General features: G+C 44.8%; 1 protein-coding gene across 1 annotated transcript; it reads left to right on the top strand.

Annotated features, from left to right (window-relative positions):
- The first annotated feature begins 1,022 nt into the window (after nucleotides 1-1,022).
- Nucleotides 1,023-3,108, top strand: LOC108524465 (C-C motif chemokine 3). The gene is made up of 3 exons (XM_017865571.1): nucleotides 1,023-1,387; nucleotides 2,073-2,187; nucleotides 2,606-3,108. Exons 1-3 carry the CDS (start codon nucleotides 1,315-1,317, stop codon nucleotides 2,694-2,696), a joined length of 279 nt encoding a protein of 92 aa, XP_017721060.1. The 5' UTR covers nucleotides 1,023-1,314; the 3' UTR covers nucleotides 2,697-3,108.
- The last annotated feature ends 11,086 nt before the right edge of the window (nucleotides 3,109-14,194 follow it).

The raw sequence follows: 14,194 nt of genomic DNA, 5'->3' as shown, positions 1-14,194 counted from the left end.
ATATACACACACACACACACACACACAATTCTTCAAATTTTATAGATTTGCATAATGTCGTATCTTGCTTTTTTAAACCACCGATGTTATAAGCATATTTATCGCACTTCATACATTTTAGAGACTTAACAATAAATGATCTAGTGGATAATTTATCATCCCCTGATGGAGAGAAATTAGCTTTGCTGAATTTAGAGTTATAAATGATGCTGGGTCAGGTATCTTTATGTTTGAAGGTGACTCCATATTTGGGTTGTTTCCACAGAACTCTTTCCTAGAAATGTTTTTTTTCTAGGTTAATGGCTATGAATATTTCTAGGCACCTGACATATTGGCACCCACCTCTAAAGTATTTTTATGATCCACAACTAGCGTTTAACACAGCGCCCTAGTCACTCTGTGACTAATAAATAGACAAATGACTGAAACGTGACCTCATGCTTTCTGTTCCTCAGCTTTCATTCAGTTCCTTGCCTCTGGGAGGAGGTGGGATGGTGCAGCCCTCCACAGCATCAGACCATCAACCCTACCCCTGTGGTTACAGCAGCTGAGGAAGCAGAATTGCAGCTCTGTGGGAAGGAATGGGGCTGGAGAGTTCACACATAGACCAGTTCTTTCTTTTTTTGTGTGTGAGACAGAGTTTCACTTTTGTTGCCCAGGCTGGAGTCCAATGGCGTGATCTCAGCTCACCACAACCTCTGCCTCCTGGGTTCAAGTGATTCTCCTGCCTCAGCCTCCCGAGTAGCTGGGATTACAGGCATGTGCCCCCATGCCTGACTACTTTTGTATTTTTAGGAGAGACAGGATTTCTCCACGTGATTAGGTTGGTCTCCAAGTCCTGACCTCAGGTGATCCGCTGCCTCGGCCTCCCAAAGTGCTGGGATTACAGGCATGAGCCACCATGCCTGGCCGCATAGACCAGTTCTTATGAGAAGGGATCAGCTAAGAACAGCCTTGGGTTGACACACACTCCTCTTCACACTCACAGGAGAAACCATTTCCCCATGAAGCTAGACCAGTCATGAGTTGAGAGCTGAGAGTTAGAGAATCGCTCAGAGATGCTATTCTTGGATATCCTGAGCCCCTGTGGTCACCGGGGACCCTGAGTTGTGCAACACTCAGCATGACAGCATCACTATGCTTAAAAATTTCCCTCCTCACCCCCCAGATTCCATTTCCCCATCCGCCAGGGCTGCCTATAAAGAGAAGGAGTGATGGCTTCAGACTTCAGGAGGACACAGGCAGCAGAGAGTGGTCAGTCCCTTCTTGGTTCTGCTGACACTCGAGCCCACATTCCATCACCTGCTCAGAATCATGCAGGTCTCCACTGCTGCCCTTGCTGTCCTCCTCTGCACCGTGGCTCTCTGCAACCAGATCTCGGCAACATGTGAGTCCAAGTTTCATTGTGGGTATCACCACTCTCTGGCCATGGTTAGACCACATCAGTCTTTTCTTGTGGCCTTAGAGCCCCCAAGAGAAAAGAGAATTTATTAAAGGGCTGCCAAACATCTTGGTCTTTGCCTTCAAGACTTTTATTTTTATCTGTAGAAGGGATCTTAGCCCCCTAGTCTCCAGGTATGACAATCTAGGCAGGGGCAGGGGAGTTACAGTCCCTTGCACAGATAGAAAAACAGGGTTCGAAACAAATCAGTTATCAAGAGGCAGAATCCAGGGCTGGTTCCTTCCCACTGGGGTCTGTTGTTCACTGTCCAGTTCACCCTAGGTCTCTCAGGAGCCCTGTCCCTTGGATGTCTTATGAGAGATGCTCAAGGCTTCTCTTGGGCTGGGGTATGACTTGAACCAAACAAAATTCCCTGAAGAGAGCTGAGATAAGAGAACAGTCTGTTCAGGTATCTGGATCACACAGAGAAACAGAGAACCCAGTATGAAGAGTCAAGGGGAAGGAAGAAAATAGACAGAAACAAAGAGACATTTCTCAGCAAAAACGCCCAAATGCTTTCCAGTCACTTGGTCTGAGCAAGCCTGCCTTCCTCAACCGCTCAGGGATCAGAAGCTGCCTGGCCTTTTCTTCTGAGATGTGCCTCAAGCTCATTCTCTTCCTTTCTCCGCAGTTGGTGCTGACACACCGACCTCCTGCTGCTTCAGCTACATCTCCCGGCAGATTCCACAGAATTTCATAGCTGACTACTTTGAGACCAGCAGCCAGTGCTCCAAGCCCAGTGTCATGTAAGTGCCAGTCTTCCTGTTCACCTCTAGGGAGGTAGGGAGGGTCGGGGTGGGGGCACAGACAGACCAGAAGGCCATCCTGGAAAGGCCCAGCCTTCCAGAGCCTATCCGGGATACAGGACGCAGGGCTCTGAGGTGTGACCTGACTTGGGGCTGGAGTGGGGCAGGTGTTACAGAGTCAGGAAGGGCTGCCCCAGCCCAGAGGAAAGGGACAGGAAGAAGGAGGCAGCAGGACCCTCTGAGAGCGCCCCCGCCCGGAGTCCCTGAGAGAAGCTCTCTAGACAGAGATAGGCAGGGCCCCCTGAGAGAGGAGCAGGCCCTGAGCTGCACAGGACAGAGAGTGGATGGAGCGGCCACGGTGGGCCCAGGATTCCCCTGCTGGATTCCCCAGTGCTTAACCTTCCTCCCTTCTCCACAGCTTCCTAACCAAGAGAGATCGGCAGGTCTGTGCTAACCCCAGTGAGGAGTGGGTCCAGAAATACGTCAGCGACCTGGAGCTGAGTGCCTGAGGGGTCCAGAAGCTTCGAGGCCCAGTGGCCTCGGTGGACCCAGTGGGGAGCAGGAGCCTGAGCCTTGGGAACATCCCTGTGACCTCCACAGCTACCTCTTCTATGGACTGGTTGTTGCCCAACAGCCACTGTGGGACTCTTTTTAACTTGAATTTTAATTTATTTATACTATTTAGTTTGTGTAATTTATTTTGGATTTCACAGTGTGTTTGTGATTGTTTGCTCTGAGAGTTCCCCTATGCCCTCCCCCTTCCCTCACACTGTGTTTGGTGACAACTGAGTGGCTGTCATCGGCCTGCTGTAGACAGTCATGGTACCAAAGCCACCAGACTGACCAATGTGTATCAGATGCTTTTGGTCAGGGCTGTGATCAGCCTGGTGAAATAATAAAGATGCTCTTTTAAAAGGTAAACCGGTATTGAGTTTGGTTTTGTTTTTCTGGCAAATCAAAATCACTGGTTAAGAGGAATCATAGGCAAAGATTAGGAAGAGGTGAAATGGAGGGAAATTGGGAGAGATGGGGAGGGCTACCACAGAGTTATCCACTTTACAACAGAGGCACAGTTCTGGAACATTGAAACTACGAATATGTTATAACTCAAATCGTAATATGCATGCTCTAGGAGAGTTCACTACTTGAATGGACACCGTTAAGCTAAGTATTCTGTAGCGCATATTCATGATGAATCAAGCTTTTAATAGCAATTACTTACATTGTTGAGGCTTACTCCTTCTGAGTGCTTTTTATGCATTGTTCATTTAATCTTACCAATGCAATAGTACAGCTTAGGTACTATTAATACCTCCATTTGACAGAAAAGTAACCCAGGGCTCAGAAAGGTTAGGCAACTTGGCTGAGGTTACACAGCATGTAAATGATCAATTGAGTTCCAAAACTGGACTTTTATTGAACTACAGACTATGCTCTTAACCACTGACCAAGGTATTTCCCAGAACATGATCCACCTATACTCAAATCTTACCCCATTCTTTAACAGATATTTCATCCATTGCAACCACTTTCTGGTCAGGATTCTGAGTTGACATAGGGTGTTTGAGAGTGACTATTTAAGCCACTTACATCAGGATCTTTAGGTGTAGACCTGGGAACTGGTATTTTTATCAAGCTCATGAGGTGTTCCATAGCCTGTTAAAGACTGAGAGCCACTGTCGATAGAATTCATCACTGTTTTCTAAATGTGGTAAGTATCTGCATATGGTAACAGGTGTATTACACATTATTTCTCTAGAATCTACACTCTACAAAATAAATAGCTAATGTTAGAGAAGGAAAAGACATCCAACTTCTGTATGGAGCAGGATGCTGTCTACTGTGAAAGGTAAGTTACTTAATAGATGGATTGCTTGCATTATACGTACAAGAAGTGCATACTAAGCTAGGGTCCTTTTTGCAGAAGAAAGAGAAATTCGAAATGTTTGTGTGAAAACCAAACGTGTTAATTTTTATGAGCTATGCTTATTTCATTTTGTTTAAAATAATCTAATTTTTGTGTCCAAACATGTTTAGAGTTGTAGTGTTCAAACTCTTTAAAGCATAGTTAAACACTACTACTTAGCAAATATTAAAATGCACATACTAGGTGACCTACATTCCATTTGACCTGATCCCATTTCTAGGAATCTGCTTTATAGAAACAGTGCCAAAAGATAAGAATATGTAGGCATGAGGATGTTCTTTACAGTGTGCTTGGTAAAGAGCAAAGAAATGCAAACAGTCATCAGTAGGGGATTAATCAATAGGGGATTAAGATATCCGTCAACGGAGTACTCTGAAGTCAGTAAAAAAAAGCAGCACACATCCATTATTTGTGGAAAGTGTCCATAATAGTATAAATAAAAGGCATATCTATTTACATTCATTGTATGCATATATATTCTCTACATATGCTACATATGCATATGCTCTCTACATATCCTTTACATATCTGGAAAGGATATTATTTTGTTTTTCTTTTTAAAAGCCATATACACATATATATTTACACAGGCAAATATTTGGAAAGATACACATCAAATAGCTAACTGTTGTTTCTTTGTGGAAATGAGGCTTTTTTTTTTTTTTTTTTTTTTAAGGAATGGGGTTTTCCTTTTATATTCTGCATTATGTTTTAAAACTTTGAGTTATTTTCTGATTAACTTGCCTAGCTTACTTCTCTGGTCTCCTCTTACCCTATTCTTTGATGGGTGATATTCCATCCATCACAACCACTTTCTGGTACGGATTCTGAGTTGATGCAGAGAGGATAGAGCTCAGTCTGGCTTACAGCATTTTGATGCCATGATGGCGTTCATATAATGAGGGTACAGCAACAAATGCATCTTTTTGACAAGGCTGTTTCTTTCTCTCTGTCTCTCTCTCTCTCTCTCACTCACACACACACACACAAGCAGCTTTTGTCCCCATAGACACAGTGAAGGTGTCATCATTCCCTCTTTATGGGCTTTCAGGAGAATATAGGTGCGTACAACACTTGCCTGCACTGAATTGTTTCTCAAGGCCCAGAAACTCAAAGCTAAACAAAGTTTAATCATGCCCAACATTCCCTCTGTTTGTTATGAACAAACAGAGTAGGTTGAACAAAGACCCCGGTTAGGGAACGGGAGAATGGGAATTGTATTTTTAAGCAGTTCAGCCAGTCTGACAGTCCCTAGTTCTCCTCGCTGGGGGAACGTCCTCCATGGACAATCCGAGATGTGCAATGTGGAGGATCTGCTTTCTGGAGGCTACTGACTTCCCGTCTATGTGAGTTAGCCTGAGGTTGCCTTAGGTATTGTGTAATCAGCAACTGTTTGGAATCAGTCTTGTGGTTTCTTTGGCAATGTGACTCCCTTCTAATGTCCCTAGGCTACTATTTGCTTCTGATCAATTCCATGGGCTAGGTAGCCGGAAGCAGAGAAGTTGTCAGTTACATACTTCGCATTTGCATTTTAACTGAGGTTGGGGATGTGCACTTTCTTTTTTCTCTTTCTCTCTTTCTTTTTTTCCTTTTGAGACGGAGTATCGCACTGTCACCTGGGCTGCAGTGCAATGGGGTGGTCTTGGCTCACTGCAACCTCCACCTCCCGGGTTCAAGCGATTCTCCTGCCTCAGCTTCCCAAGTAGCTGGATTACAGGTGCCCACCACACCCGGTTAATTTTTTGTATTTTTAGTAGAGATGGGGTTTTACTATGTTGGCCAGGCTGGTCTCAAACTCTTGACCTCGTGATCCACCTGCCTCGGCCTCCCAAAGTGCTGGGAATACAGGCGTGAGTCACCGCACCCAGCCGGGAATGTGGACCTTCTAGCACAGACTTCACTACCATTGTCACCCTGACCTCCCAGCCCCTGGTGAGAGACCTCTGCCTGCATCTTGGCCCATGTGCAGATGATGAATATTTGACCCTTGGCCTCGTTAGATCTCTCATCTTCCTGTCTCTGCTCATGCTAACTTTATCTTAGAGTAGAAAATTCTGCATTTACAGTTCTTCAAGTCTCCAAATTACTGGGTTCTCAGTCAACAAGTTGGAAGGGCCTTTTTAAGCAAGTATCCTTTCATAGTGGATACACAAAGGGGTAGTCAAGGGGACTGCAAGTGAAGGAGACACGTCATATGCGCAGTATTTTTTTCCTCCTCTTTCCTGGGAACTGCATCCACAAAAACACATCATGTGGGATTGACCACATCCCAAATGTTAGGTGGGTCCTGATTAAAATAAGCCGATTTGCATCTTGAGTTTTTTTAACTTACCACAACATAAGCATTTCTCATGTCATTGCATTGTTTGTAAAGGCTGCTTAATAGCCAATCAAGGGAAGATCCCATAATTTTCTTAGCCATTTCCATATCATAGGCAATTTAAGTTGGATCCAATTTTAAGTTGCCATGAATATGCTAGGGACCAAATACACTTATGCATTGTTCTTTTTTCCCATATTTGAATTTATTTCTATAGAGAATAGATTCCTAGACATGGACCCTCTTGGCCAAAGGCTAAGAACACTTATTTCAAGGTTCCGTATGCATATTAGCACCCATATTAAACACATCTTTAGGTCCTTTGCTTAGCAGCGTATCTCTCTTGAATAAACAGATGTCTGAAAGCCTGGAATGAACAGATGTCTGAAAGCCTGGAGTGAACAGATATCTGAAAGCCTGGAATGAACAGATGTCTGGAAGCCTGGCTGTACTCTCATTGCTCAGTAGCTCAGGCTTCGCTAATACAGCTCTGTCCATCTGCGTGTGGTTTAAGTTGGGCTGTGCTGCTCAGGACTCCTGGCATCACTGCATAAGTCAAGTCTACACTGTTAGAACAGCTGTGGGATGACGTAGAAGTTTCTGCTCTGCCAGGGGAAACTATGACTACAGAGCTTTAGTGAGGAGGAACTAGCTAAGTGGTCCTGGGTGACACGAATATCTCACCTCCTCTCACTGTGGAAACCACTTCCCCATCAACAGCCTCAAGACAAGTGAGCGCTTGAACTATTCTTGCAAATACCCTGAGTCCTGTGGCTACCAAGAACGCCTCGCATGTGCGAGTCAACAAGACAACACAGTGCTTAAAAATATCCTCTCTCATCAGCCCCGGTTTCCATCTTCCCATGACTCAGGGCTCACCTCTTAAGATAAGGGGACACAGCTCGGACCCTGCAGCTGGCGACTGAGCGCCCAGGGCCTGTCCTCTGCTCACACTCTTGGGTCCCCGCGTCCTCCTCATTCACAATGGCCCCTCTGCTCCTGGGCCTCCTCTCACAAGTGTGTCTTCCTCCTGCCTTTTGCTGTTGTTGACCTCTGGCTGGGGTCAAACCACACCACCAAAGTCCAAGGACAGAGGTACCCAAGTGAAACAGAGAACTTCCTAAGGGATTTTCAAAATGCCTTGGGCTATCTGTTCAGGAAGATTTTCTTCCCCAAAGTGTTTTCACTTTCTATTCTATAAACCTTAAAGGCAGGGTACGGTCTTGTCCTACTTATGAAAAGAGAACATTGAGTAGGTTTCAATAAGGGGCAGAACCCAGCTACAATCGCTTCCCGATGGCCAGTTGAGTTATGATATCGCCACAAGTCTGCCTCACAGGAGACTGGCAGAGATGGTCTCTGGTTGGAAAAAATCTCTCTTACACCACATTATGTTCCCCCAGTAGAGCTGGAATAAGAGCAGACTATTTAATTAGCTGCAATTCCTACAGAGGGAGATGGAGGCCAAACCTAAGGCTCAAACAGAAATGGAAGGGAAAAGTGGGGAAACAAGAAATCCCCAACTTCCTGCTGGTTCTTCTCATCCCCAAATCATCCCCTGAACAGTGCTGTTTCCATCTACTTCCTCCTGATTTTATCACTGGGTAGAAGGAGATGGCTCACTTGTCCCCAGTGAAAAATGACCCAGGGTCATGGTGCTTCTTCCCTCAGAATGCCCAAGTGCCCGAGCACCCAAGGGTCTGCTGCTTTTCCTAGGACCCCCAGAAGACCCCTAGCAAAATGGTAGATGGCAATTATGAGACTCACAGCTGGTGCCAGGTAAAGGTTGGTGCTCCTGCCCACCTCTGGAGAGAGGCAGGACTCGGAGCGGGGCAGCCCGCAAGGGCACCAGCTGGTATGAGGGCCCTTCTGGGGACCCCAGGCCTTTGAGGTCCTATCTGGTGGTGGGACACAGGGAAGGGCCACAGAGGTGTTTTCTGGCCTGACCTGGGGTCTGCAAGGAACCAGGGAAGAGCTGCCCCCAGCAGAGGAAAGACAGAAATGTTAGCAGGAGGAGACTGCCTGAGGAGACCCCCTGAGCCACTGCGGAAAGGTCTAGGGAGCTGAGGTTGGACAAAGAGTCCTGAGCAAGTGGACAGGCCCCACGCTTGCCAAGACAGGGAGGGGAAGGCAGCATGGGACCCTTGTTGATCCCTCAATTTTTATAACTCTTTTAACAGCTTCCAGAATGGAAGTGGCTGAGGCTGGAGGTCTGTGCCAGCCCCACTGAGTTCTGGTGCCAAGTGCATCATTGACCTCAGAGTTGAATCCCTGAGTGACCTGGAACAACAAGATACTGTTAACATCTGTGGCAGATTAGGAAGCAGGGACCCAGGACCTATGGACGTCCCTTCAATTCCTGAACCTACCCCTACCCAAGCAACCACACCCTGGGACTCTTCTTAACATGCATTTCAACTTACCTAGATTATTAAAGTTTTGGAATGTATTTCTATGTGTTCTTGACTGCTTGTTGGAAGGGATCCCACAATACCCTCTACTCCCCTTCCTCAGCCGCTCCAGTCACACAGTGGTTGGCATATATTCAGGCACATGGCACTTCTTTGTGGCTCTCATACAAGGTGGGTGGTTACGTTCAGTTTTTTCTAGAGGACATTGTTCCAAAGCTGCCAACCAACAAATATTTATAGAACATTATTTATCATTTCAGTGTTCATCTATGTAAAATAATGAATTCATTTTGAGTAAACCAGTCTTAAACTGTTGGTGATTCTATTGGCTTTGTTTTGTGACAAAACAAGGCGGTGGGATGGGAGGGGAAGAGTAGAAAACTTTGAAGAGGGGAAGTCAGCAGAAAGGAAATGACAATAATGCCTCTCCCCAAATAATGAAACACTATTTTATAAAACAATGATGATTTTATGAAATATTATGCACCCAGTGTATAATGCTTATGCACTAGGTAAATTCACACNTGAGATGAAGTCTTGCTCTGTTGCCCAAGCTGGAGTGCAGTGGCGCAATAACAGCTCACTGCAACCTCCGCCTCCCGGGTTCAAGCAATTCTCCTGCCTCAGCCTCCTAAGTAGCTGGGACAACAGTCGCCCACCATCACACCCGGCTGATTTTTGTATTTTTAGTAGAGATGGGGTTTCACCATATTGGCCAGGCTGGTCTCAAACTTCTGACCCTGTGATCTGCCCACCTTGGTCTCTCAGTTTGTTTGTTGTTTGTTTGGTTTTGACTTGTTTTGAGATGGAGTCTTGCTCTGTCACCCAGGCTGGAGTGCCATGGTGCAATCTCGACTCACTGCAACCTCCGCCTCCCGGGTTCAAGTGATCTTCCTGCCTCAGCCTCCCAAGTAGCTGGGATTACAGGTGCATGCCACCACACCCGACTAATTTTTGTATTTTTAGTAGAGACGGGGCTTCTCCATGTTGGCCAGGCTGGTTTTGAACTCCTGAACTTGAGAGATCTACTTGCCTCGACCTCCGAAAGTGCTGGGGTTACAGGCATAAGCCACTACACCCGGCCTCAAAAAGAATGTAGCCACTCTTTTAAAAATAAGATGCACATGGTCATAGACATCTTACCTGGCTATTGTTTCCCTAGAATCCATGCTCCACAAAATCAGTGATTAACGTTAGAGAAAGGAAAGACAGTCAGCCAATATACACAACAAGACTTCTATTGTGAATGCAGAATTATTTGACGGATTGCCTAGACTGGGGTTAAGAAACTACGGTCCTCAGAACAAATCCAGTATGACCCCTGTTTTGTAAACAAAGTTTTGTTGAAACACAGCCACTCCCGCCCTTTCACATATTATCTATTGCAGCTTTCCTAAGACAAAGGTGGAGTCACAGTGTTGCAATAGAGATTACAGAGCACACAAAGATAGCAATAGTTACTATTTGGCCTTTTATAGAAAATGTTTGCTAACTCCTGGCCTATGTTTTAGTATATACTTTTTTAAGTATAAGAAAGTTAGACTCAGTCAGGATTCCTGCTGTAAAATGCAAGGGGGAGAAATTCAACATATTTGTGAGAAATGTAAAATATATTAACTTTTTGATAAGCCCTACTTACTTTGTGTGTTTTAAATAATCTATTTTTTAGTATCAAAAGTGACATTTTGGTAATCAGCATTTTGAAGGGCAATGACACAGTCTGTAGAAAAATTTAAAATTTACGAACTCTTCAATCTGTCTTATTTCTAGGAATTTATTTCAAGAAACACTACCTAAAGAAACAAAGGAGGGCCGAGCACGGTGGCTCACTCCTGTAATCCCTCGACTTTGGGATGCCAAGGCAGGTGGATAGCTTGAGGTCAGGAGTTCGAGACCAGCCTGGCCAACACGGTGAAAACTCATCTCTACTAAAATACAAAAATTAGCCAGGCATGGTGGCAGGCTCCTGCAATCCCAGCTACCTGGGAGGCTGAGGCAAGAGAATTGCTTCAACCTGGGAGGCAGAGGTTGCAGTGAGCCGAGATAGCGCCACTGCACTCCAGCCTGGGTGACAGAGTGAGACTCTGTCTCAAAAAAAAAAAAAAAAAAAAGACACAAAGTGTTGGCACATCGCTGTTGTTTGCAGCTCTGTTTGTAAAAACGACCAATAGAAATAAATTCTTCAAAATATATATGATGGTATGGCCACATCATAAACATGAAATTAGAAAAGAATGAAGTAGATATACATACTGAAAAGAAAGGCATCTATGATAGCAATGTAAAACTATGTACATAGAATATGCATTCCATATGTGTATCTCCATACCAGTATCTACATCACCACATATTTATTATATAGCTGTATATATAATAATATTTGCCTTGGTAAAAGCTATATGTATTTACATAAACATAAGAAGAACATTCCATGTGATATATCCCGATCTATTAAATGTGATTTCCCTGGCAACCACGATTTTGAAGAAAAGAGAATCCCCTCATTTCTTTTCATTTTCCATTCTTTGTGCTTTGATTTTCATAAGTATGAATATGTGATTTTAATTCAAAACCAAGATTTGAGAAGCTGGGGCCTTGCCCTAAAAACTGGTTCTCTCTTACTTCTCTTGAACCACTTGCTCTGGGTCCCCTGGGGATGAGCGTTGCAGATTTCAGGCTAGTTCAGAGAACTTCAGGAATGTTTGCTGCTGTTATGTTACCCATTGTATCAAGAGATCAAGGCAACAAACATGTCCTGTCTAGATCCAGAGTACATTTTGACTCTCTCTCTCTCTCTCTCTCTCTACACACACACACACACACACACACACACACACACACCCCTACATAAATAGCTATTCTCATGCAACATATTATAATCCCTTCCAATTTTGAGATATTCCTCCTCTAGCCCATCATAGCAAACCAGCTAGGGCAAGTGTAGGGGCATTATCTGGAATCATGACAGTAGCAACCTCTGCCTTGATAAAGCCGTAGAGTCTCATCCTTTCTTCCCCTAAGGGCTCTCAACATCTGATGACTGACACCACTGGCCCATGAACTTTCAAATATTTCAAATAGATCTGGGATTTAGTTCACATCTCAACAACATGAATATTGTATGAATCCCTCATATATAAGATGAATACTAAACTGACAGCCTATTATAATCGGGGAAAAGAAAACAAAAGATTCTAATAGGCTACAAGTTCACATTGGCTGGGCCTCTTTCCTTGGTTAATCTCTTTTTTAAGGGGAAGTGGCAGACAAAGTAGGGTTCACTAAATAGTCCACATGTTGCCCTTCATGGTATTTGCACTGGGCTCTTGTGGCTAATTCTGGCCAATGAATTGTAAGATTAAGTGAAGCCTGTCACTTCTGGACCAAGACAGTTAAAAGCAGTATGCCTTTTCTGTCTTCTTTCTCATTCCAGAATCTATAGCTACAGGATGGAAGCGCCTGAATTCCTGAGTCACCACCTGGAGGAGAGCTGCTCTAGGATCAGTACTGCTCAGAGCATAGTTCATGGGTCAGCAGCATCAGCATCACCTGAAACCTCATTAGAAAGGCAGAATCTTGAGCCTTACCCGAGATCTTAGAAACAGAGTCTCAGGTGGAACCCAGGAATCTGTGTTTAAACAAGCCCACCAGGGGATTCTGATGCAACCAAATTTTGAGAACCAGTGATCTAGCCCACATCAGATTTTGTGTGAATGGAAAACTTTTACCTTGTTATTCCACTGGGGTTTGTTTGTTATCTAGGCACAACCTATCCTATCCTTACTGTCATAGAGTAAAACATAAAATGCTTAACTTTTCTTCAATCATCAGCTCCACCTTAACATCTTGGGCAGATTCCATCATGTTTTGGTCACATCCAGTTACTAAAATTCCTTCAGTTTAGAGCTCTAATCTTGAATTTGATTTAAATAACATTTCTACTTCTTTCTTTCTCCCTGCCCTCCACCAGGGCAAAACAGACTCAGGGAGTTGGAGTGCGATGAAGCTTTAGTTTGGTTCTGAGATGCTTTCCTTCCCTCTCTTTTAACTCCTCTGGTATGGTGGGAAGAGGGGTGGTTTGTGTGGAGTAATATAAAGAGAAAATGTTGCTGGATGTGGTGGTTTGTACCTATAATCCCAGTGCTTTGGGAGGCCAGGGCCAGGGGAACACTTGAGGCCAGGATTTGGAAACCAGCCTGGGCAACACAGTGAGACCCTGTCTCTACTAAAAAATTTTTTTTTATTTAGCAGGCATGATGGTGTGCAGCTATAGTCCTAGTTACTCAGGAGGCTGAGGCGGCAGGATAGCTTGAGCCCAGAAGTTGTAGTCTGCAGTGAGCTCTGATCACACCACTGTATTCCAGCCTGGGTGACACAGCAAAACCCTTCCTCTAAGAGAAATTTTAAATTTAAATTTTAAAAGAGAGAGAGAAAGAATTCTTTTAACTTCCTACAGAGGTAGTCCCTGCCCCCCACTGCTAGGTTATCCCTGCATCTTTTAAAAAATATTGAAATTATGGGCAATGCATGTATATTTTCCTCGGATGGATGGGCATTCCTGAGGGTCCTCTCTCTGCATAGTTTCTTAGGTGAGAGATGCCACCCTTGCCCAACATCTTTCACCTCTCTCTTCTGCTCACACCACTGGCAGCATACCCTGGGCCTTTGCTAGCCTGGAAGCACCGTTGAGCATGTTACACAAAAGCACCGTGGAGCACACCTAACCCTGTGCAAGTGCAAGACCTTACAGGTGATGGGCAGACTGCCTTTCAGCACCTTCTTGCCCACACATCCAGGGGCCTTTGTAGACAGCAACCCTGAGACCACCCCACCAGCTACTGCTGTTAAGACCCTTGTAAGCTAAGCAGTGGATCTCCTGTTGGTAGGATGAGCACTTTAAGACTCAAAGGGGATACTATTAATAACTATGCTGGCACAACTGGCGTAAACTGGGTCATTTCCCAGACAAAATGGGACATGTGATTCCCCTGACCTCTGTAGAGTGTCATGGGAGGATGGCTCGAGCCCAGCTCCCTTCTGCAGGATCACTCGGCCAATGGAAAGCTCATTCCATGTGGTGGGAGAGCAGCCTCCGGCAATCCTTTTCCCTGCTTTGGTTCCTATCTCCTGTTTTCTTCTCCCCTGCTCATTTTGGCTCAGGCAAATCATGAGGTTCACTGTGTAAGCTGACATCCAACTGGAAAATGAGTTGCCTTGTCTTCAGGCACTTCCAGTTTGTACAAGTTACCCTCTGGAGACCCCTTCACCAGGCTTCAAGAGCAGTTAGAAGTAATGACCTCTCCTTCACAAAGGTGGAACCCACTAGGCTGGCCACTTTCTTTCCTTTTC

The sequence above is a fragment of the Rhinopithecus bieti genome, unplaced genomic scaffold, assembly GCF_001698545.2.
Source record: "Rhinopithecus bieti isolate Rb0 unplaced genomic scaffold, ASM169854v2 scaffold_83641, whole genome shotgun sequence".
NCBI classification, from domain to species: domain Eukaryota; kingdom Metazoa; phylum Chordata; class Mammalia; order Primates; family Cercopithecidae; genus Rhinopithecus; species Rhinopithecus bieti.
This window is presented reverse-complemented; position numbering and strand designations above follow the sequence as displayed.

Coding starts and splice junctions, on each gene's coding strand:
- LOC108524465 (XM_017865571.1), top strand. CDS start 1,315: ATGCAGGTCTCCACTGCTGCCCTTGCTGTCCTCCTCTGCACCGTGGCT. Junction 1,388..2,072: donor CAACCAGATCTCGGCAACAT/GTGAGTCCAAGT, acceptor CTTTCTCCGCAG/TTGGTGCTGACACACCGACC. Junction 2,188..2,605: donor TGCTCCAAGCCCAGTGTCAT/GTAAGTGCCAGT, acceptor CCTTCTCCACAG/CTTCCTAACCAAGAGAGATC.